At 49.9% G+C, this 22720-nt stretch overlaps 1 protein-coding gene across 2 annotated transcripts in view; it reads left to right on the top strand.

Moving 5' to 3' along the window:
- The window catches only part of LOC138480736 (START domain-containing protein 10-like), a 315174-nt gene that overhangs the window by 140427 nt on the left and 152027 nt on the right, over positions 1–22720 (top strand). For both annotated transcript variants that reach the window (XM_069612459.1, XM_069612458.1), the window contains exons 2-3: positions 13192–13339; positions 13543–13646. In XM_069612459.1, the coding sequence (XP_069468560.1) occupies positions 13192–13339; positions 13543–13646 (252 nt within the window). The remainder of the gene's footprint in view (positions 1–13191; positions 13340–13542; positions 13647–22720) is intronic.

Here is a 22720-nt window from a genome sequence, read left to right as displayed (position 1 = left end):
TCGAAGACAGTCATGCCAACTCCCAAAACTCACTGATTGAACAACTCGCCACCATGAAACTACGACAACTAGTAAAAGGGGCAACTCATTCGGCAGGACACACCCTGGACGCAATATTCGCAGAGGAAAAACTCATCACCACGGCACCGCCAATACAAATACTGTGGAGCGACCATCTCATCATCCCATTCGTAATCACTCTGCCTACTCAAGTCTACATCCAACCTCGCAAACTCACAGCCACCACAAAAAGAAACTGGAAAGACGTCAAAAAAGGCAACCTATTCGAACAACTGGAGTTAACCAAGCCCTTAACAGAACTAGACCTAGCTGACCTAGACGGGAAAGCTGAGATATTACACAAATGGATTGCAGATACAATTGACAAGATGGCCCCAGAAAAAACATTCACACCATCAAAAAAGAGAGCAATGGCAAAATGGTTTACCCCACTACTAAGCACCATGAAAAAAGAAAACAAAAAGATGGAAATGGAATGGAGGAAAGATTACAACCCAGACAACAAAACAATGTTCCAGAAGCAAATTCGCGCATACAAGAAGGAAATTCAAAAGGCAAAGAGAAGGCATTTTGATGACAGAATCACAAATGCCACCAACACACAAAAAGAAATGTTCCGTATCATTAAAGAAATGAGAAACCCACCAGGCTGTGACAACACCCCAACCCCCTCGGAGAAACTATGCAACAATCTTGCAGACCACTTCAAAAAGAAAATCAACGACATCCGACAAACCATCCAACAGAGACCAACTAGCAGCGACATACAACCAAACGAACCCAAATCAGAACCGCAGCACAAACTCAATAACTACCCCGAAATATCAGCAGAGGCATTCGCAATGCTGGTAAAACACAGCAAGAAAGCGGGTTCACCGATGGATCCCTGTCCCCCGGACATCTACAAATCAATACTCGCACAAGGAACACCAGCAGAATACTTCAGAAACCTTCTAAATCTATCACTGGCAACAGGAACAGTACCAAGGATCTTCAAATCGGCTTTCATCAAACCACTTCTGAAAAACACAAGCGGGGACGTAGACGACCTCTCCAACTACAGACCAATCTCCAACATCCCCTACCCAGCCAAACTCCTCGAAACCTACGTATACAAACTAACCCAAGAATACGCTGAAGAACACCACCAGCTAGACCAAGCTCAAGTCGGCTTCAGACCCACAAGAGGTACAGAAACAGCACTACTATCCATCTGGGATGACCTAAAAACAAACGCAGACTCCGACACAACATCTGCCCTTATCCTGCTCGACCTCTCTGCAGCCTTTGACACAGTTAGCCATGACACCCTAACCAAAAGACTAGCAGACATAGGCATAACAGACACAGCGCTACGCTGGACTAAATCATTCCTAGCAGACAGAACTGAAACCGTCTGGATCAAACCATTCAAATCTACCCCACGAGTCAACGACTGTGGAGTACCACAAGGATCCTCACTATCACCACTGTACTTCAACATCTATCAAACCCCAGTAATCAGAATCTTCAAGAAACACAACATCAAATGCTACAACTACGCAGACGACACTCAAATCATCTACAAGATCGAAGACACCCAAGCCGATCATTCAAACTTAACCGACTGTAGTCTTCAACTGGATGAATGCCAACAACCTGAAAATCAACCCAGGTAAAACCGAAATCATGATCATATCCAAAAACCAACAAAAGGAAACCGCCATCCCGTGGCCAACGGAAATGGGATCTGCACCATCACCATCTAAGATAGTAAAAAATCTGGGAGTCCCGATGGACAACACCCTAACCTTAGAACCGCAAATAAACGCAACAGTCAAGAAATGCTTTTTCCTCCTCCACACGGCAAGAAAAATACTACCTTTCCTCTCCTTCACACACAAAACACTCACCATCGTCGGCCTCATCATGTCAAGCATCGACTATGCAAACAGCCTCTACCTCGGTATACCGGAATACCTACTGAAGAAGCTACAAAGGATCCAAAACACAGCAGCCAGACTACTCCTCAAACTATCCAGAAGAGACCACATCACCCCGGCCCTAAAAACACTACACTGGCTCCCAGTAAAACAGCGCATCATCTTCAAAACAATGTGCATAACGCACAGGGCAATCAGCGGACAAGGAGCAGAATTCCTACAAAAGAAAATAACAATCTACAAGCCAACGAGACCGCTCAGGTCAACCAATGAAATCCGACTGGAACAAAAACCTTACATCAAGAAGAAACTCGGAGGAACCGCTTTCTACCACCTAGCCGCGAAAACCTGGAACAGCATCCCAAAAATAATAAGGAACACCAAAGATCACCTCAAATTCAGAAAATTACTAAAAACCTGGCTCTTCAAAACCAGAGACTAAAACCGAAACAACAATAAGACAAATGACTCAACAAAAAGGACCTTGACACAGGGGTCCACCTGCGAGACCCAGGGAGACGGAGGCAACGACTCCAGCCAACCCTCACCATCCCCCATCACCCGTACAGCCACAACTAGGTACCACGAGCTGTGGAACGGACAAGACACAACTAATCACCACACAAACGGAAGTATGGACACTAGCAGCTGCGCTAGTCATGTGGGGGGGTGAGGAGCATGCAAAGTTATTAAGGGAGCGGGCGGAGGAGACAGCTAAATCCTCAAACGGCCTCGAATGGAGAAAAAAAAAAAAAAACGAGCACGTACCTCCTGAAGCACAGGGTGTACAAGCATCCCGTCGTGTAAGATTACACGAGCCCAACCGGCTCAATCCAGGATAGAGATGCCAACTAACCAATACCACTAACAACTTCCTTCTCTGCATACACCTCTCAAACTCCAAACCAAACACAACCACAAACCTCCAGCACAGCAAACCGCACGAACTTCACTACACTGCAACAACAAAACAAAAACACACATAGACTCGCACATCAGCACACGACGACTACCGGCCGCATACACCCCAGGCCCAGCCGACGGAACCACCGGGCTGAGGCTGCCAACAGCACATCACTGCAATCTTGCACTTTTCCAGCCTCCACCCACTAACCCACCCCTCCCTCCCTCTTTCAGAGCCGCCAGAGCGCCAGGGGACCACTCCGGTGGTGATAGTGCGCGGTACAAATGACCTTTAACATTAACATTAACATTACAACCAGGAGCCATAGTTAACCATATCAATGCCCCTGATTATTGCAGAACAGAGAGGTCTTTCAGCATGTTATGTTCAGATGTAAATCTGCGCTGGCTCAGCTTCTTGAGTATTCATGTCTCAGGCCGGTTTACATCATTCACTTGCTTTCAAGGGACAATGTAGTTACCACAGACGGAGCCCCAGTGCCCTCATGTGCGGGTGGTAGTCTATAATGGCTCGGTGGGTGAAATTTACAGGAACATCAGACTCTATTCTGCAATTCCATTCTTTTCAACGCTAACTTGAAGCTCTACCATGCAGGGTTTGATTTGAACCCCCATGCCCAATGTGCTGATCTAGTGAAGGACATCTGATAGTGTGCTTGCTGTCATTCCTCCAATCTGGCATTCAAAGCTTCCTGTCAGAAAGATGGAAGAATGTACTTCTTTTTTTAAAATACTTGATGAAGTTGCGTAATATTTCCACTCTAGTATAGTGGTATATAGGTTTTATAACGCTTAAATGCGTTCTCTAAACTACATTGCCTCTCATGTGTTTGGCAACACAACCCATACTAGGTCAATCTATCTAGACGCTGCAACACCCAACCCCTTGGCCACCTATAGGCACATTGGGCCAGTATCGTAAAGTAAGAGTAGCCCACTAGAGCCATTAAAACACCATTTTTCCTGAAAGCATACAATTTCAATGTTTATCATTCCCCGACACATTTTATTTTTTGATAGGAAAAGTCAAAGCCAAAATTGCAAACACAAATCTGGATCATTCAGGTATATTGAGGCCATCAACATTCCAATAAAGTGACCATTTGGTTGTTGGCAGGAGCTGGGGTCTAGTTCGTGAATACAAAGGTGACAGGGGATGAGGTCTAATGTCCATTGGTGTTGCAGATGGAGGTTCTCTTGTCCTGCATATTTAATCTAGTTCGACCTGTCGGAAGGTAAATTATCTACCCCTGAGAGTTGCCTCGCTGACTGTGCATGCGCGCGCACAAATGATTGTGGAGGTATATTCCTTTTCCTATTTTAAGCCTTCTTTAGCATGCTGGTTTGTTAGCTAATATTCATATCCGGAAAAATAAAGATTGAAAATGTGTCCCTTGTGAGCTCAGTTTAAATGTTATGTATTACATTGATTTGATGTGTTTTAGTATGAATGCCCTGAGGTTTGGTACTATATTAAGCATTGTCAGCAGATGGGATCAATTGAAGTAAAATTCCATACTCCTACGTCCCGTCCCCTTTGCTCCATACTTATGGGACATCTCTCCGTCCTGTGGGACGGGACCGGAGCTCTTTGTAAAAAGCATCCAAAAAAATGTTTTCAAAATGTTGTCCTGCCACTCTTTCTTGCGCGGGGCCCGGCACGCGGCCGTAACCCCGCCCATCTCGGCTCCGCATCGCCCACCAGTCCTTTTCTCCGCTCGTTCGTGACTGGACGCACTTGCATCCGCGTAAGATTTTCTTCCCTTTTTTTCCTCTCTGGCTCTCGCTAGCGATCGTGTACTAGTCTGTCTATGTTGTTCAAACTAGACTTTCCTGATTGTTCATCGTGTCACCTATGTTTCGTGAGGGCGGACCCCCATCCTCTTTGTCTAGAGTGTTTGGGTCCGGATCACCGTTGGGACTCCTGTTTTTACTGTGATTCCCTTTCGTTCCAGGCACTTCAACGTCGGTGGGAGGAGGTGTTCCGTCGAACTCCTCCTTTGCATTTTCAAGCGTTTATCGACGAAAAGAAGAAACGCCCGGTTTCAGAGCACCCCGGCTGGGAGACACCTTTCCGGGTTCTTCCTGAGCCGGGAGGGGCGTTGATCGCTCTGTCACCGGGGATTGCCCTGAGGTGCCCATTGGGCCTAATAATTGTACCAGAGTTTTCTCTGAGAGTCTCTGTAAGGGGCCTGTGGACACCGGAGTACGCTCCGAGGCCCCTCCTGTGGGGGCTGCTTGTAGATGCAGCTCTACTGAGTCGTGGGGTACCGGAGCTTGCTCTGAGGCCTCTATCGGCTTCTCTCAAAAATAAGATCGGGGTTCGCCACGAGGCCTCGGTGGGGCTTGGTGTTACCGAACGGATGTTTGAGGCCCGCGCTAGTAAGGCCGTTACCGGACCTAGGTCCGAGGTCCCACGTAGACGCTAAAGCTACCAACATTTCTGAGAGGCCTGGCAAGGCCTTATTGGTGAAGGTTGTTTCTCACCGTTCCCGCTCTTGCGGCAACGCCAGATCTGTTGAGGGGGCAAAGAAGGAAAGCTCTTCTTTTACTGACAGTGACGAGGCCCTTCCTGGGAAGGCTAATTTGGCGATTGGTATGTCGCAGAAACGTTCCAGGCCTCATAGTACCGGCTCAGCCGAGGTTCCTTGCGTTAAGGCTAAAGTTAAGACCCCAGATCCATCGACGGGGACCCCTGCCTCACTTCCTCATGTGCCGCAGTTCCCCTCGGGTGATGACAAAATAGCGGCCATTCCCGCCACGACCACAGTGGACATTTTGGGTGTTACCCCTACAACTATGCCATCAGCCTCAGGTGTAGGTCTTGGTTCTGTGCGTGAATATAGAGTTCCTTGTGCGCATCCCTTTCGGCCAGTATATGACTGGAACGCTCGGATGCCCCTTCCGCACAATGTTTTGTTGCCTGTGTGGTTGGCACCTTTGATTTTTGTGGATACATCAGGAGATGGGTCGGTGTGGCAACCTTCCCAGTTACGTCCCTGGAATTATCCTCCTCATGAGAGGCCTCCTCTGCTTATGCGTACCGACCCCATGAGGGAATATTTCAATGGGCTTTTTAGGGAGATATGTCCACCTGCGTCTCCGGCTCCACCCGTTCCTCTGGTTCCGCAGGCGCCTCCCTTGCCTACGGTGCCTTCCCCGACTCTTCCGCCTTTGCCCCCATTGTCCCCCGTGGACAAGGCAGTGCCCGACACGGCTCAGCAGGATCCTGACCTGTCGGATGACGTGCAGGGCGATCAGGACAACGAGGACTTGCCCCGCTCTATTGGAGCTTTTCATGACCGGGTACTGGACATGTGCTTCTTGGCTGTTCTGGTGCCTGAGGCACCCGCTCCGCTGGAGGGCATGCTTTCTGGGGAGTTCACCCTGTCTCCTTTGGAGCGTACCGGCCTGTTCTTGCAGAAGGACGTTCTGGCCGTGATCTGGGAAAAGCCACACTCTGGACTTTTCGTCAATGAGAAAATTGACGCGCGATACAGGCTGCATTCTTCGGAAGAAGTGGCTCTGTCGTCTTGTCCGCCCACCTCCTCCACCGTGGTGGCTGCGGCTACCTTTTATAGTTCAGGCCTGCAGCATCTTCGTCTACGACGGCTACTCAGGTTCTGGGGAAGGAGGACAAGCTCCTTGACTCCCTTTGGGGGAAGATTTTCACTAACTCGGTCTTGCAGCTCCGGCAGGCCAATGCCGAACTGGTGTTAGCGGGGGCTAATATGCGGATGTGGCAAGGACTGTCGGAGTTTGAGGAGTTCATTCCGGTCGAGAAGCTGGAGGATTTTAAGGCTGGATTATCCGACGCCAGGGTCTTGGACCAGGACCTCCTGGAGGCTGCGGCTCACCATGTAGACACCTCGGCTCGGGGCCTTATGTTGGGGGTTGATACCTCCCGACAGGCGTGGCTGCATGCCACCAAATTTTCAAAGGAAGTACAGGACAAGGTGTTGGACCTTCCGTTTGACGGTCAGGAACTGTTTAATTCTACAACGGATGTAGAGCTGACCAAGACGAGGGATAGCACTCAGACAGCTAAGTCCTTGTTGATCCTAGTTAAAACTCCCTTTAAAACCCAGAGACCGTTGTAGCAGAGTCGGCCCTCCTTTGGTTTGAGGGCTTCCTTGACCGGACATCTCGTAGGGTGGATACCCCTTTGGGGAATAACCGCCGGAGGCAACAACGGACTCGGTTTTTCTCCCGCTCCTCAGCCTCCTCCTCAGGTTCAAGTGGCAACACCACTGAAAAACCTACAAAATGAGGGTTCTCTGCGCTCGCACGAGGCCCCGGTGGGAGGACGCATTGCGTCTCATTGGGAGGCGTGGCAGACCATCACCGAAGACAGATGGGTCTTGTCAGTCACTCGGGCAGGCTTCTGCTTACCCCTACCCCGTACCCCACTTTTCAACCCTCCTTTCCAGCTGTCAGGATCGGCCTCCCTGAATGGCGAGGTGCAGAAACTTCTGGACCTCAGAGCTGTGGAATCCGTTCCCCTTGGGGAACAAGGGGAGGGCTTCTACTTCCAGCTGTTTACGGTGCCCAAACCCAACCAGGCTGGCCTGCGCACCATCCTAGACCTTACCCAGTTCAATCTTTTCCTACCCCAAGAGAAATTCAAGATGATCACGCCCAGCCAGATACGGTCCTCCTTGCAGATGGGCGATTGGCTCAGCGTGGTGGATCTTCAGGATGCGTACATGCATATTCTGATTTGGAATCCACACAGGAGGTATCTCCGTTTCTCTTTGGGAGAGGAGCACTTCCAGTTTCAAGTGCTTCCTTTTGGCCTCAGCTCGGCGCTGCGTGTTTTCACGAAGATGTCGCTGATTGCGGCATATCTTTGCCTGCAGGGTATCCATGTGTATCCGTATTTGGACGACTGGCTCTTACGCAGCCCTTGCCACTTGAAAGCCGCGTGCAGTCTTCAGACTCTCCTACAGCTCCTGTTCCAGCTTGGGCTGTCGGTGAACTGGCAGAAATCTTCCATGACGGTCCTGGAGGACTTGATTTTCCTGGGTTTTCGCTGGAACACGATCGACTGCAGAGTGTACCTGACCGGGGACAGAATGGCGAATCTGTTAGCCACGTGTCAAATGTTTGCGCAGTCGGAGAGCATGTCAGCCTGGTGGTTCCAGAGGCTTCTGGGCCTCATGGCCTTGTGCGTGTTGGCTCTTCCTCTTGCTCATCTCAAGATGAGGCAGACTCAGATGGCTCTTTGGAGTTCTTGGCGTCAGGCTGTGGATCCGGACTCCAAGTTGATAATGATTCCGGCTTCCATGAGAGTGGACCTGGAGTGGTGGTCGTCTCTCAGCAACCTGTCGGTGGGTGAGGGGTTTCAGGACCCAGCCTCTACGGTGACGGTCACGACGGACTCCTCCCTGGTGGGGTGGGACGTTGGATCTTCTTCAGGTCTCGGACTTTTGGTCGCTTCAGAACAAGCTCCTCCACATAAATCATCTGGAGCTTCTGGCGACGATTTTCCTTGCGCTCAGGGCTTTCAGACAGATCATTGCCAACAAGGTGGTCCGTATACGCACTGACAATGTGGTGTCGATGATGTATTACATCAACAAGCAAGGGGGAACCAAGTCTCCCATATCCCCCCAACCCCCATTCTCCCCCCCCCCTCCCTCGTGAACCTGTCCATCCAGATTTGGGAGTGGGCTGTTCTTAATGGTGTCTGGCTGCTTACAGTACACCTCCCGGGCCAGCTGAATGTCGCAGCAGATGCCCTCAGCCGGCGGACAATGGTCAGCTATGAGTGGGAGTTGAAGGCGGGGGTCCTCTCGTGGACTTTCCTGCATTGGGGCACACTGGAAGGGGACTTCTTTGCTACAGCGGTAAACAAGAAGCTTGCTCAGTATGCCTCCAGAGGCAGGCTGGGAGCCTCCTCTCTGGGTGACTCTCTCGAGATTCCATGGTACAACATGAGGGCTTACGCTTTCCCACCTCGGTCTCTAGTTCACCAAACAATTTGCAAATTAAAGAACTCGGTGAACTGTTCTCTTCTACTCTGGTGGCCGGCAAGGTTTTGGTTCTCGGAACTTCAACACCTCTCGGTGTATCCGCCGATCAGGTTGCCGGTGACCCCCGATCTTCTTCACCAGGGGGAACAGCAGCTGTGGCATCCCTCCCCACAATCGCTCAGCTTGGCAGCATGGTGCCTGAGTTCAAGGCTTTAGGTCATCTTAACTTGTCTACAGATAACATGCGTATTATCTAGGCAGCCAGGAAACCCACGACGTGGTCCCAGTACAGAAGCAAATGGCTCAGGTTCTGTCATTGGTGTTTAAACAAGCAATTGGACCCAAGGGAGGCTACAATTGACACAGTACTGTACTTTGTATCCGTCTTAGCAGAGTCGGGCATTCACGTTCTGTCATGCAGAACTTATCTTTCAGCGGTTTCCGCTTACCTTTCTACGGACCAATGCTCTTACTCTCTGTGTAACCCAGTGGTTAAGAGGCATTTTGCAGGCTTTACACGTCTTTATCCTCCAGTTCGTAATCCGCACCCGACGTGGGATCTAAATGTGGTCCTGACGGCGTTGTGCCATAAACCTTTCAAACCGATGGCCACCGTGGACCTCAAATACCTGTCCTGGAAAGTGTCCTTTTTGGTCGCCGTTACGTCAGCAAGGCGTGTGAGTGAGCTCCAGGCCTTGTCGGTGGAGCATCTCTTCTTGGTCTTTTACAAGGATAAGGTGGTCCTACAGACAAATCCTGCTTTCCTGCCGAAGGTGGTATCTGAGTTTCATTTGAACCAGTCGATCTCCCTGCCGGTCTTTTTTCCGAACCCTGTCTCAGAGGCAGAGAGGGTTCTGCATTGTCTCGATGTCAGAAGGGCTCTTAAGTTCTATCTGGACAGAACATCGAGCATGGGAGTTCTTCTCAACTGTTGTAACCCACAAGGTAAGCAGGCGTCTAAGGCGACTATTTCTCAGTGGATCGCTGCCTGCATTACGGACTCTTACACTGTCCAAGGGCTGAAGCCTCCTAAAGGTATTCATGCACACCTGGTGCGGGGCAAGGCAGCCGCAGTTGCCTTTCAGAAATATGTCCCCTGGGAGACTATCGTGAGAGCGGCTACTTGGGCCTCCCCATCTGCTTTTTGTAAGCATTATTGTCTAGACATGAGCTCAAGAGCTGATGCTCAGTTTGGTCAGGCTGTGCTGAAGAACCTGTTTCAGTAAGGTTTTTTTTTTTCCCATCCACCCATATTTCCTGTAAGGAGTGCTTGGAAACCTCCCATAAGTATGGAGGAAAGGGGACGGACGTAGGAGTATAACCAGGTTACTCACTGTAGTGACCACCTTACTCCTATTCCATAGTCCCCTTTCCTCCATACGCCCGCCCGCCATCCCTTCTATTAAGGTTCCTCTGTTATTACTAAAAGGTCTTTGACCTGGCGATAGAAAAGGACTGATGGGCGATGCACGGGGCGGAGCTGAGATGGGCGGGGTTACGGCTGCGTGCCGGGCCCCGCGCAAGAAAGAGAGGAAGGACAAAATTCTGAGAACATTTTTTGCATGCTTTTTACAAAGTGCTCCGGTCCCGTCCCACAGGACGGAGAGATGTCCCATAAGTATGGAGGAAAGGGGACTATGGACTAGGAGTAAGGTGGTCGCTACGGTGAGTAACCTGGTTAATATACCATATCAAATGGCATCGTTTAACATTGAGTTCATGTTGACTTTACTTTGGATAATGTCACTTATTTTTTGTTGGAGAGATTTCCTAATGGCCTTTAGCCCGTTTGCAGGGGAAGCCTTGTAGGTTGCACCCGCTAATATAAAATGATTGTATGTATCGGTACATACTGGAGTGGAACTCTATTTCTATTTGAGAGATTTTTTCTGGCTGATTGCCCTTTAGTTAAAGGGTGGCTTGAGTGTGATAAATGTTGACACCTTGCTGGCAAGTATCTAAGCACCGTTTTGTCTTCATCAGTAAACCTCTATTGATTTCATTGGCATCGTCCTACTCTGCTAGATGCTCTAGATTGCATTGGTTTGTGTCTGTTTGAGTTGGTATTGCATCAACTTCACAAAGTGACGAGCCGCCTATGGGTACTTAATCGTCTTGGTCTTGTCCTAGATCAGTGGTTTCCAAACATTCTCATGCCAATTCGCCCCAACCAAGACCATGAAAAAATATTGATGCAGTCCCTGCACCCTCAAATATCAGAACTGTTGAAATTTAGTATCACTAGTAGCCACCGTCTTCCCTTTTTAAAGGGCTTTGCTCATGGATGTTCTTCAAGGCTCCGAGAAGGGTGATGGGTCAACACTGAAGTTTAAAGATCACTGTGCTAGATTGAAAGCGCTGACGCTTGTTCATTCAGTGTTTGTTGGCATCTTACTAATTGAGTGTAAAGAAGCGTACTCCCCATTTGTGTACCTTCGTCATCTAGCTTGAATTTAATTTGAGGGGGTGCAGTGTCTCCTGGTAGCAAATGTTTTTTGATTGTCTGTTAGGATTCTAAACAAAGGGATTAGTCCAATCGGAGGCCCATCTGAGGAGACCAAAGAATCCATAACCTATACAGTGAAAGGCTCACACTAGAATTTTCAGGATTGTGGGACCCCACCACACATACAACCCACATAATCTAGACCACTAGGCCACCTGCTTTACTGGAAGAACTAGACTTGTAGTGAGTTGAACAGATTGTGAAGACCTATGGTTCCTCCAACTTACTTGCCTCTGGATATATCCTCCCCACCTCCAGCATCTGCTCCAGGGGGCACTGCAACACATCGGCACACAGAATCTGTTCAAGCCTACACTTATCAGCACTTGAGGATTCGCAGCTGCCTCTACCCCCATTTATGATATATTTTATTTATATTGCACTCATATACAGGTGTTTCAGTGCACGAAAACTGTGTCCCTGCGTTACTCCTTTTCTGCCACGACTGTGTACTAAGAGGCTGCCAAAATGGCAGGGATGATGTATAAGCACACTAGTTTTTGCATCGATGAATGGGCCAAAAAATGAGGCCTCTTCTGAACTCTGTGGCTGCGTCTGAGAGACTGTTTTATCTGGAGCTCCCCTAGCTTTATTACGCCAGGAGGCTTTGAGTATCCAGAATCTGTGTTTGATGATGTGGGCCCTCTGCACTCCCCAAACAGTTCATTGTAGAGTGCCAAAAACAATTCCACTGGATGCTGTGTAGATTTGCTTTAGCTAGTTTAGAGAGTTTATACTGATGCTGTTTTTCCCAATCTTACGTTTTGTGTTCCTCGTAGGGACTCCCCTGCCCCAAAATTAATCCGTATGATTTACATTTGTTGCATCTGTCCTAAACTCTGTATTGTAGGCTGGTAATAACGTTATCTGTGAGACGTGTGACTTTGGTGGCATATATTTAGCTTTCATAATGCATTTGGGCTGACCCATTTCATTAATCCCGTGGACTCTGCTCAATGACAAGCCTTGTAGCTTCATGATGCCCCAGATTTTATAAATTGGAAATTGGGTGAATCTAAATTTGAAAGGGAATGGGCCTTCAGGCCGCTCATAGCATCTCCATTCTGTTCCACACCATCAGTTCTCCACACGGCCTCTCCTCTTCCCCCCCCTCAGCCCCCCCGCACCCAATTTTCTTCACTTTATTTTTGTATGCCATCTGAACCTTCTTGCAGCCTTAAGTCATGCTTCGGGTTACACTGTGCATAATTACACCAGTCTTTTCCTGCAGCTGCACTCTGACATTCACTCGCTTTTTATCAGAGAAATTATATGAAAATAATGCCTTTTCAAAGCCCCATCTTAAAACCTGGACATACCACTCTGCCTTCCCACCAGGATCTCTGGTAATATTCAGTCAAGAGCAGGAGTTGGCAACATGTGGTTATCTGGATGTTTGGACTACAGTGCCCATCAGTCCTTGTCGCTCCGGTGAATGATGTGGTGAAGAATCGTAGGCCAGAACACTGGCATGGTGTAGGTTTCCTACCCTGTTGTAGAGCGTGGTGTTGCTAGTTGAGAAGCAAAGATTGGTGCAAGAATGATTGCTGTCCCAAGCAAAACCTCATTATGGAGCCCGCTCCCTTATGGGAACAGATTTCATAGTAATGGGCTGAAGAGGCACCTGGTACTCCTGCTAGTGTCAGCCTAAGGCACTGCTTGTCATGTTGTAGCAATGGAATGGGCCTGAGGAACACTGCATTGAGCTATGATGAATGCCAGGCCTCAAGATGCAGTATGGATGTGGGCCTATAGAAGAGGTAACTGGAATGGCTAGCTAGTCATTGAAATGTATTGAGAATGCAATGTTGTAGGTGTTTCTGACTGACTCTTTTCCCCACAGTGCCATTTTACCATCAAGGATGTGCCTTCTGAGACCTTATATGATGTCTTGCACGACGTAGAGTACCGCAAGAAGTGGGACTTCAACATGATTGAGACTCGTGACATTGCTCGTATCGGCCCCAACACAGATGTGGGATACTATTCATGTGAGTACTTGGAACCATGACAAAGGCCCTAGAAGCAGCTCTGCTCTTTCAAACCTACCTGCTCACACTAAATACTCTTCCATTGTATTGGGTGCCAGTGATCTGAAGTTGATTCTCCTTGGATGTGTGTAGCACCTGGTGGGTAAACCTATGGCCCCTTTTGTTGAATTTCCCCCTTCAGTTGATTTTGTTTTTTCATTTAGGGAAGTGCCCAAAGCCCCTCAAGAATCGGGACGTGGTGACGCTACGATCCTGGTTGGTGGTGGACAAATATCACATGATCGTAAACATTTCTGTCAAGCACCCTGTGAGTATTCTCGAGCATTGAATGGGGAGGATATGTATGACCAAATGGAATAGGGCACTAAGGAGAGCTAAGAAGGGGACAATGTGAATGCACTGGAGGGGTACTACAAGGAGGCAGTCTATACACGAGGCAGGTATCCATACCTACCGCAAAATCGGAGGCCTAGCCTGAATTGATTTGCTTTTTTACACAGTAAGCACAAACCCTGTTTGTCATTTTGGAAGACCTCCCGGTAAGGGACAGAGTTGTGAAAAGGAGGTTGGTCATTGCCAAAAATACAAACTGTGCCAAATCATTCATAGTAGGCATTTATGTTAAAACCAGTATCTTAGTTTCTCAATAGAGATCCTTTTCTTTCATAGTGTCTGTGCTCCTTTGTAGCATATATCCTCCTTGCAACAAGGATGTTAAAAGTAAGAATGTAAGTAGAGAGAAGCAGGAGGTTTCATGGACTGAGAGATGATCAGCAGTTGGCCAACTGCAAACACGTTGCTCTCCATATTACCTGTGTATGCAGTATCCTTTGGGTGCACTACAACAAACCTGGCAATAGGAATCCAGCCTCTGGTAGAAGTCTGTACTACACAGGTTGGTAGCGTGTGGAGCAGCCATGCTTATCTCAATTTATTTTTAAATGTTTTTATTGGCATTTTTAAGTGTAACAGAAACAGTTGCGCAAAAGATGCGCGTCATTTCAGCTGTAGCATGTCTTGTTTGCCAAGTAAACTGTAAAGAACAACAGAAAAAGAACACGCAGCGAAAAAAGAAAGGAAAAACTAGAGAAAATAGAGAGAAAAAACAAACAGAAACAGGAAAACAGTGGTAACTACTTTGACTGCCCTTTTCCTTCTGCCCTGCCGTTCTTCATTCTTCATTCTTCGTGCTTCGAGCCCAGCACCTTCGCTCTCCATTGCCTTCACATGGGGGTGGCTCGAGGGACTGCCCGGGCCGCCGTCCTGGTCAGTGCTTCAAGCTTACAGTCTGTGCAAGAAGAGTCAACTCAGGGGGGTTTGTAGCTTGTGGAGAAGATCATATCTCTCATGAGGGCCTTCCAGGACTCTAGTGTGGTGCTCCCTTCTTCTCCGCCCCAATTGTTCCCTTCCTCCCAGGCTCTTGTTTCAGCAGCGGACCATCTCTCCAGTTCCCTGATCCATGGTTCAGGCCTGGGACCAGCGGGCGACTTCCAGGCCATAGCAATCGTTCGCTTCACTAGTATACACGCCATGTCCATGAGTTTCACTAAGTGCCTGACTTTGCTCAGTCTCGGGTGAGTGCCCACTCTTTGGGTGTCCATTCGTATATTTCCATTCCCGCTTTCCTGCAGGTCTGCTCAGCTGTGTGCCAGAGTTTCTGTGATTTGGGGCAGGCCCAAAACATATGGACCATGTCAGCATGTTCGGAGGGGCACCATGGGCAAGTCGGGAGGACTTTATCATTAAAGGCGGCTATCCTGTGCGGGGTCATGTAAGTCCTGTAAAGGACATTCAGCTGAAGCAGCCTAAACCTGGCGTTCCGTGACGCCTCCTTCGGATACAGCAGGGCTCTTGCCCATTCACCGTCCGTGATTTCAGTCCCCAGATCAGTCTCCCACTTCTCTTTCAGGCGCGCACTTCTCGGGTTAGGCCTGTCGTTTATTCGTGTGTATAGCCTCGATGTCGGTTTCCAGCCGTCGCCAAGGTTGTACATTTCCTGCACAAGAGGGTGTGTTTCTGGCTCATCAGGCCAAGTCTTCCAATTGGTCTTGGCTGCGTGCTTCACCCTTTGGTACCATAGGAATTGTCCTGTGGCAAGCCCATCCTTCAATTGTAATGAGTCGAAGTCTTTGAACAGCCCCTCGTCGAACATGTCTCCCCATGTATAGAGGCCACAGTTCTCCCAGCTCCTCATCGTTGGTAAGTCTGTGGGGATTTTGCATACGTCTGCAAGCATGTGGATGTCCGGTGCATATGAGTGTTGCAGTCCGTGCAGTGATCTGACCTTGTTCCAGATTTGTCTCCCCAGCTTTACAATCATGGGTGGGTCAGGGGGCCCTATTCGAGTGCTCCATAATACCTCTTTTGGGTGCATAGGTGTGATTAGTTGACGGAGGAGGCCTGTCTCAGCAGTCGGTTCATCCAGTAGCCACTTAGCGACATGCGTTAGTTGTGCTGCTAAATAGTACCTCTGGAACTCGGGCAATTGTATGCCACCCTCTGCATATGGGAGCGTGAGGATGTTCAGTGTAAGTTTGTGTCTGGCCCGGCCCCAAAGGAAGTCTCTGATTAGGGATTCCAGTTTCCTAAAGGACGACGGGGGTATGTAGTATGTTATGTTGGTAAAGTAATAGAGGAGTCTCGGTAGTATAATCATTTTGGAGATTGCAGCTCTGCCCATCACTGAGAGCGGTAACTTCGACCAGAATTCGATAGACCTGCGCACTCCGCGCATTGCTGCTTCCGTGTTACACTCATGAGGGGAGGCTGGGGTGTGCATGATGGTGAGACCAAGATAGCGGAAGGCTTCCGGCTGCCATTGGATCCCGATCTCGGGTAGTTCCTCTGCGCCCTTCCCTTTAAGCCCAGCCAGGGGGAAGGAGCAAGATTTTTGTCTGCTGAATTTTATCCCTGAATATTTCGCAAAATTATCAAGGATGTCTAGCGCGGTTGGTGCATTCAGTTGTGGGTCTCGCAGGTATAAGAGGACGTTGTCAGCGTACAAGGAAATGATGTTATCTACCCCATTGATGTTGATGCCAGCGTCGAAGAGCTGCCTCCTGAAATAGATTGCCACTGATTCCAGGCCAAGGATATACAGCATTGGTGACAGTGGGCACCCTTGTCTGGTTCCCCTTTGGATAGCCCAAGCCCCCGACACCATGCCTCCTGTCTTCACTCTCGCCACTGGGTTGTTGTAGAGCACCCTAACCCACCGGATGAAATGTTCACCAAGTCCGAACTCCCTCAGGGTCTCGATTAGCCACTCCCAGAATATTGAATCAAAGGCTTTTATGGCATCAAGCGAGAGTACTGCCAGGTCGTCGTTATGCTCAGCTGTTTGAGCCATTATGTGTTGGAGCCTTCTCAGGTTGGCCGTTGTATTGCGTCCTGGGACAAAACCATTCTGGTCCTCATGTATCAGGGATCCTATCACCCTAGAGAGCCTCTTAGCTAATATCGTTGTCAATATTTTACTATCATAGTTTAACATCGCTAGGGGGCGATATGAGTCACACTCGTTGGCTGGTTTGCCTGGTTTGAGTATTAGTACTATGAGGGTCTCTCTCATACTACTTGGTAGCATCCCGGTCTCATATGCCTCCGTGTATACTCCGTGCAGCATGGGAGCAAGGACCCCCTCATAAGCCTTGTAAAATTCTGGAGTTAGGCCATCTGTCCCAGGGGTCTTGCTCGTGGAAAGGGATCTGATCGCCTCTGAAATGTCCTCAGTAGTGATGGCCTCTCCCAGCATATTTCGTTGTTCCTGGCTCAGTTTAGGCAATTCAACTTCGGCCAAGGTGCCTCTGATGTCTGATTCAGGGATTCGGTCTCTGTGGGCATATAGTCCAGCAAAAAAGTCTGAGAATACATCGTTTATTGCTTGCTGTGACCTGTGAGTTATACCATCTTTATCCTTGATCTCTTTGGGGGCCTGCCTCGGGTGCTCCCTCCTGCATAGCCAGGCAAGTATCCTGCCTGGTTTGTCTGCTTCCTTGTGTGCCTTAAGGGTTCGCACAGAGAAGTCGAATTTGGACAACCTCTCCCATGCAATTCTGCACTCTTCTCTGATCTCCTTCAGTCTGGTTTCTTTCTCCTTGGTAGGGTGGAGATTGTTCTCTAGGTGTCTGATCTCCTCCTTCCTTGACTCGAGCTCCTTTCTCAGTTGTCTCCTAATCCCTCCTGCTTCAGCTATTATCTCGCCCCTAGTTACCACCTTCATGGCATCCCATAGTGTGCTCCATTTCTCGACTGATCCCTTGTTGATATTTATGTATTCTTCCAGCTTTTCACCCAGGGCATCCTTGAATGCGGGGTCTGTTAAAGTGTCTGTCGGCATGCGCCACATCGGAATAGGTGGTCTAGGGCCCCTGAGGCAGAGCTGTATTAGCAGCGGGGAGTGATCCGATATTGACCTACCAAGGTAGCACGCAGATTCGACTTGCGAAGTTAGCCCACTATCGATGAAAAAGAGATCAATCCTGGTATGCAGGTCGTGGGGGGCCGAGTAAAATGAGTAGGACCTGTCGGTGGGGTGTAAATCTCTCCAGACGTCAACTAAGTGCAAGTCCTCGATCGCGCTGCAGAGTGCTCGGGGGGGCTGAGGTGTTGAGGATATGTGGCGCAGTGGATCTGTCCATTTCTTCATTCAGCACGCAGTTGAAGTCTCCCCCCCCCCCATAAGATGATGTCCTCCCTGTGGTACGTGATTTTGGCACATAGCTTCTTGAGATGAGAAGGGATACTGTGTTGGGGGGGGGGGAGTATGAGTTCACTATGCACAGCCGAGAGTTCTCCAGCATGCCCCACATGATCACATCTACCTTCTTTATCCGCTTCCACACCCATCAGGTGGAATGGTGTACCCTGGCTCACCCATGTGTATATATCGTGTGCGTACTTCGAGTAGGATGCACCGCCGCCCTGCCCCCCCCAGTAATCTACCAGCTTGTCCGTAGTGTCAGTTAAGAGGTGTGTTTCCTGCAGGAGGGCGATTGATACTTTCTTCCTCTTCAGGTACGAATGTATGCGGTTTCTTCGTGGGTAGGATCCCATCCCCCTAACATTCCATGTAATTATCCTGGGTCGTGTGGCCATTTTGTGAGATTGCTTTTAGCCGTGGTGGGCTCCACGTAGTATCTGTGATTCGGCAGTGCATTGTCTGGCGTCACATCACGCTCTGCTTGCTCAAGTTGGTAAGCTCCGAGGTCTGGTCCTGGGTCCTCTTCGGTTTGGCTAATGGTGATCAGGAATAGGGCAGTCTCAACCGTAACATGAAAACAGTAACTATAACTGGTGCACCCAGCCTCTGCCTTAAGGGTGCAGTGCTCGGGCGCTCTTGCGCTGCCTTTCCCCGTCCGGGTTTCTGGCGCAAGTTGGTGCATGTTGGCAACAGGCCTGCACTTGTCTTTGGTGGGTTCGTGGTTCGTGTGCATTTGGAGGAGGCCGCGCGGGCCCAGTAGTCATTTCGCCTTCTCTTGTGGTAGTGTTGCTTCAGTGATGGTAGTGTATCCCCTCGTTCTAGTGCTCCAGACAAGGGTCGGGGGAGCCCATGCTGAGGCGTCCGTTTACCGCTCATTGCTTTCTTCGCCGTGGCTCTCGTGGGAGGGTTCCCCAGGGACCTCAGCTAAGTTTTTGTGCTCCATCCACATGTTGGCTGCAGCCGGCGACTCCAGGAATATCGCTCGTCCCTTATAAATCACCTTTAGTCTGGAAGGATACAGGAGCATATACTTTAAGTTCAGTTTTCTAAGTCGGGCCTTGATTGGGACGAAAGAGTTCCTTGCTCTCTGTACCGACTGTGTAATCAGGGTAGATGGTCATTTTAGAGTTACCCCGTTCTATTACACCTCCCTCTCTTGAAAATTTCAGGATGACTTCCCTGTCTCGGAAGTTGAGGACCTTCGCTATGATGGGACGCGGGTAGGAACCCGGAGGGGGTCTCTTCTGGAGCGACCTGTGGGCCCTCTCTATGGCGAAGCCCTGAGAGAGCTTCTCCGCTCCTATTTCCTGCTGTATTAAGGATTCTACATAAGTTGTCGGGTCTGTGGTCTCTGTCCCTTCAGGAATGCCTAGTATTCTGATGTTATTGCGCCTTGCACGTCCTTCCGCCTCCTCTGACCTCGCCTCCAGGTAGCACACCTTTCTCCTGAGGTCTGCCACCTCAGCCTTGAGGTCCGCTGTATCGTCCGACATATCCTTCTGGGAGGATTCTATGATGGTAACGCGTTCCGTCAGATTGCGGGCATCCTGTTTTATGAGCTGGATGTCGGCTTTGACCTCGCCGATTTTCGTGTCTATGAAAGTTCTTAGGACTGCAATTGCCTCCAGCACCTGGTTGTCCTTGGTGTTTTCCTCTTGGCTAGCCTGCGTCGCTGCGCCTCTCAGCGCAGAGGGGGAGGCATGGTGAGGCTTCGATGTCACAAAGGGGTCCATCGTGGCGTTTCTAGCTTTACTCCTTGAGGTGGCCATTGCAGGGAGCGGCGCGACCCTCTCCAGATTCTCGCTGTCGCCCTCGCAGGGGTTCAGCGCAGCAACTCTCCTCGGTGGCCCGGCCCTGGTGCTGGGTAGGTGGGCTCCCGCCACACCGTTGTCGCAGATGGTGTCTGTCCCGGTCGCCACCGCAGGCCAGCCCACCGGGCTCAGTGCGGAGGGCAGGATCTACCTGCTAGGTTGTGGGGTTGATGTGCCGCTGAGAGTGAGCAGTGGTGTCGAATGCAGGTCGTCCAGCCCTGCGCCCGGGGGGGTGGCGTGCCCAGTCGCGCACCGCTAAGTGCGCCCAGCGAGTCGGCCCCACCGGGCTCTGTTCATCTCGCGGGGCTCCAGCACGCTCCCCAGGGCAGGCTCCCTCGCCGCAGTCTGTGGTGTGCGCCTGGTGCGGGGATCATGCGGCCTTCGTATCGCGTGGCTCCCCCAGCTCCTCACCTCGCTGATCCTGGGAACGGGGGCACAGCCTTCGAAAAATGCACCGATAGTGCACCGTCTCTCTCCCCGTCTCTCTCCCCAGCCTCAGGGGGGTGCCCAGCCGAAGTCGGTTGGCTCGCCCGGAGTGTAGTTCGGGGGATCGATCGGGGCCGCCCCCCCCCAGCCTCTCGAAGCGGCTCCGATGGCTCCGGTGGTCAGGCCGCACGCCCAGGCGTCGCCAGCCAGGTACGTGTGCCCAGCCGGCCACGGGCGTCGCTGCTCGGCGGGTCCCCAGCAGGTCTTGTGCGCGGTCGGGGACCGATGGTGCGCCGCGGCTGCCATTTTGTGTGCGCTGTCCGGAGCAGAGGGGGAGCCAGGCCGGAGCGTTGCACCAGGCTCCCACGCTCCGATTTTTCTCGGAAAAAGCTGCAAGGCAAAGGTCTTCGCCCCAGCTGCGGCTGGAGCAACGCGTGGAGGTGTTGTATGGCTCGGAGAGTCGGTTCAGGATCGGACTACTGCGGCTCTGGCGGAGCTCGTGGATTCGGCGTCCTCACTCCATGGCTGCTTGGCCACGCCGCCATGCTTATCTCAAGAGGGGTCAATGTGAGCAGTAGGGGGTTAGAGATTCACAGTGACAAGTATTCAAATAAACTCTTACGCACAATGTTTCTTGATTAAACAATTATTAATTTAAGGCAGTTTGAGTAAGCCTTCTTCAGAAGAGGAAATATAATAGTAACACACAGACTCCAAAAATACTTAGTTTCTCTAAATCAGCAAGTACCCATTTGGGATGGCCCACAGTCACCACTGCCTACACCCTCAGGTGACTTAAATAGCTAGGGCATTGTGGACATCAATGTATTACTGTGGCATTTAGAACAATACTTAGGAGTAGGTCAAAGAAAGGGGTTATTAGAGTAAAACAAGAGATCTCTTAAATATTCTGAAGCGGGTAAGTACTTTTGGTAGCCCCCAATGCAAAGTAAGTTAACCTGTTCCTGGAAGGAAGACAAAACACAATGTCAGCGGGAAGAAGAGCCATTCAGGGAGCTAGGCCAGGCCAAAGTCAATTGGGCAAAAGTCTAGGTGAGCTGAAGCAATTCTTGTAGGTAGGTAAGTCTTGCACAATGTTTTAGAGGTCTTTGTAGAAAAGAAGAAATCAAAGCGGGGCCACAAGCTGATTAGGCTTGTGAGGTAAAGAAGCTGTTAGCAACTCTACAGAAGCAACTAAGAGAAGTCTCAACTGAGAACAAGTGAGGTTACACAACAAGAGGTAAGTTCTTTTAGACTTTACAGTACCTTTTGGTTAGAAGAAAAACAGTTCCAGTTTGCTTCTATTCCTCTGCAGCTCTGCAGATCTTGTGTTCCTGGGTCTCAGTCATAGGGACAAGAGGGAGGACGTCTGGAGTACTTCTGCACTGCAACGGGAGGGTCTGCAACAGAAAAGTACCAACTTCTATTCAGTGGCACTTTGCGGTTTCATCTCCTCGCATGTAAGCAAATAGCACAACTGTGGACTCTTGGCTGCTGAGATGGGCTTTCCTTGCATCTCGGGTCCAGCACTCTGTTGAGGTGGCTCAGGCTTGGTCAGTCCTGCTTCCTGGTAGTCCAGAGGATCTTCCTGGAGCTCTTGGCCAACTTAAAAGCAAAGCACACAAACTGGTGTTCCTCTTCCTGGCTCTTCGGTTTCCAGCAGCAACTGCAGTGGAAATTCAACCAGCTTTGAGAGGATGTCCAGGTGTCTTACGTTGATTGTTTCCACCAACGCAAGGGGAGAAGTCGTCCTTGCAGGGCTTCTCTAGTCGACAATAATTCGGAGCTTCAGCACAGCAGCAGGGCTTCACCAGGCAAACCAAATGGTCCAGGAGTTGCAGCAGGCGTCTCTTCCAAGTTCTTCTTTGATTCCTTCATCCAGTGGTCGACTCTGCCTTCCAAGCCAAAATGCCTCTCCTTTTTATGCAGGTTTCTCCAATTCATTCCAGCCTAGCTGTAGTCATGCAGCAGCGTGGCTGTCCTGGGCGGACAACCAGCTGGCCAATCACCTAGGAGTGCATTCCTGTCTCTTAGGAGACTATGCACAGGGAGTTTCGGGCACCTCCCTCGCTTCCTGCCCCCGACAGACACCCTGGAGCCAGAGGAGGGCTTCACTTGTGAATACCGCCAAAGACAAAATTAACAAAGGGACCAAACCTGGTTTGGCATGCAGAGTAAAACTCAAGAAGGACCTTTCCACAAAGAAATGGCGAAAACAGAAGACTGGTGCCATTTTGACAATGCAACCTGCAGTAAAAGCACACCACGGTAGTTAAAAATAAACCACTGCCACCAGCCATTCATTGAGGAAAGGGTAACCTAAAAATGTTACATGAAAAACTAGACAAAGGGGATACTAAGTAACCCCTCCAGCACCCTATTGTAAAATAGTGTGTGCTGGGTCTAGAAAGTTACATATGTAAGTCAATTTCACTTTACTGC

The sequence above is a fragment of the Ambystoma mexicanum genome, chromosome 5p (genome assembly GCF_040938575.1).
Source record: "Ambystoma mexicanum isolate Mex_15411 chromosome 5p, UKY_AmexF1_1, whole genome shotgun sequence".
NCBI classification, from domain to species: Eukaryota; Metazoa; Chordata; class Amphibia; order Caudata; family Ambystomatidae; genus Ambystoma; species Ambystoma mexicanum.
The sequence above is the reverse complement of the archived record's forward strand: the minus strand, read 5'-3'. Positions and strand labels throughout refer to the sequence as shown.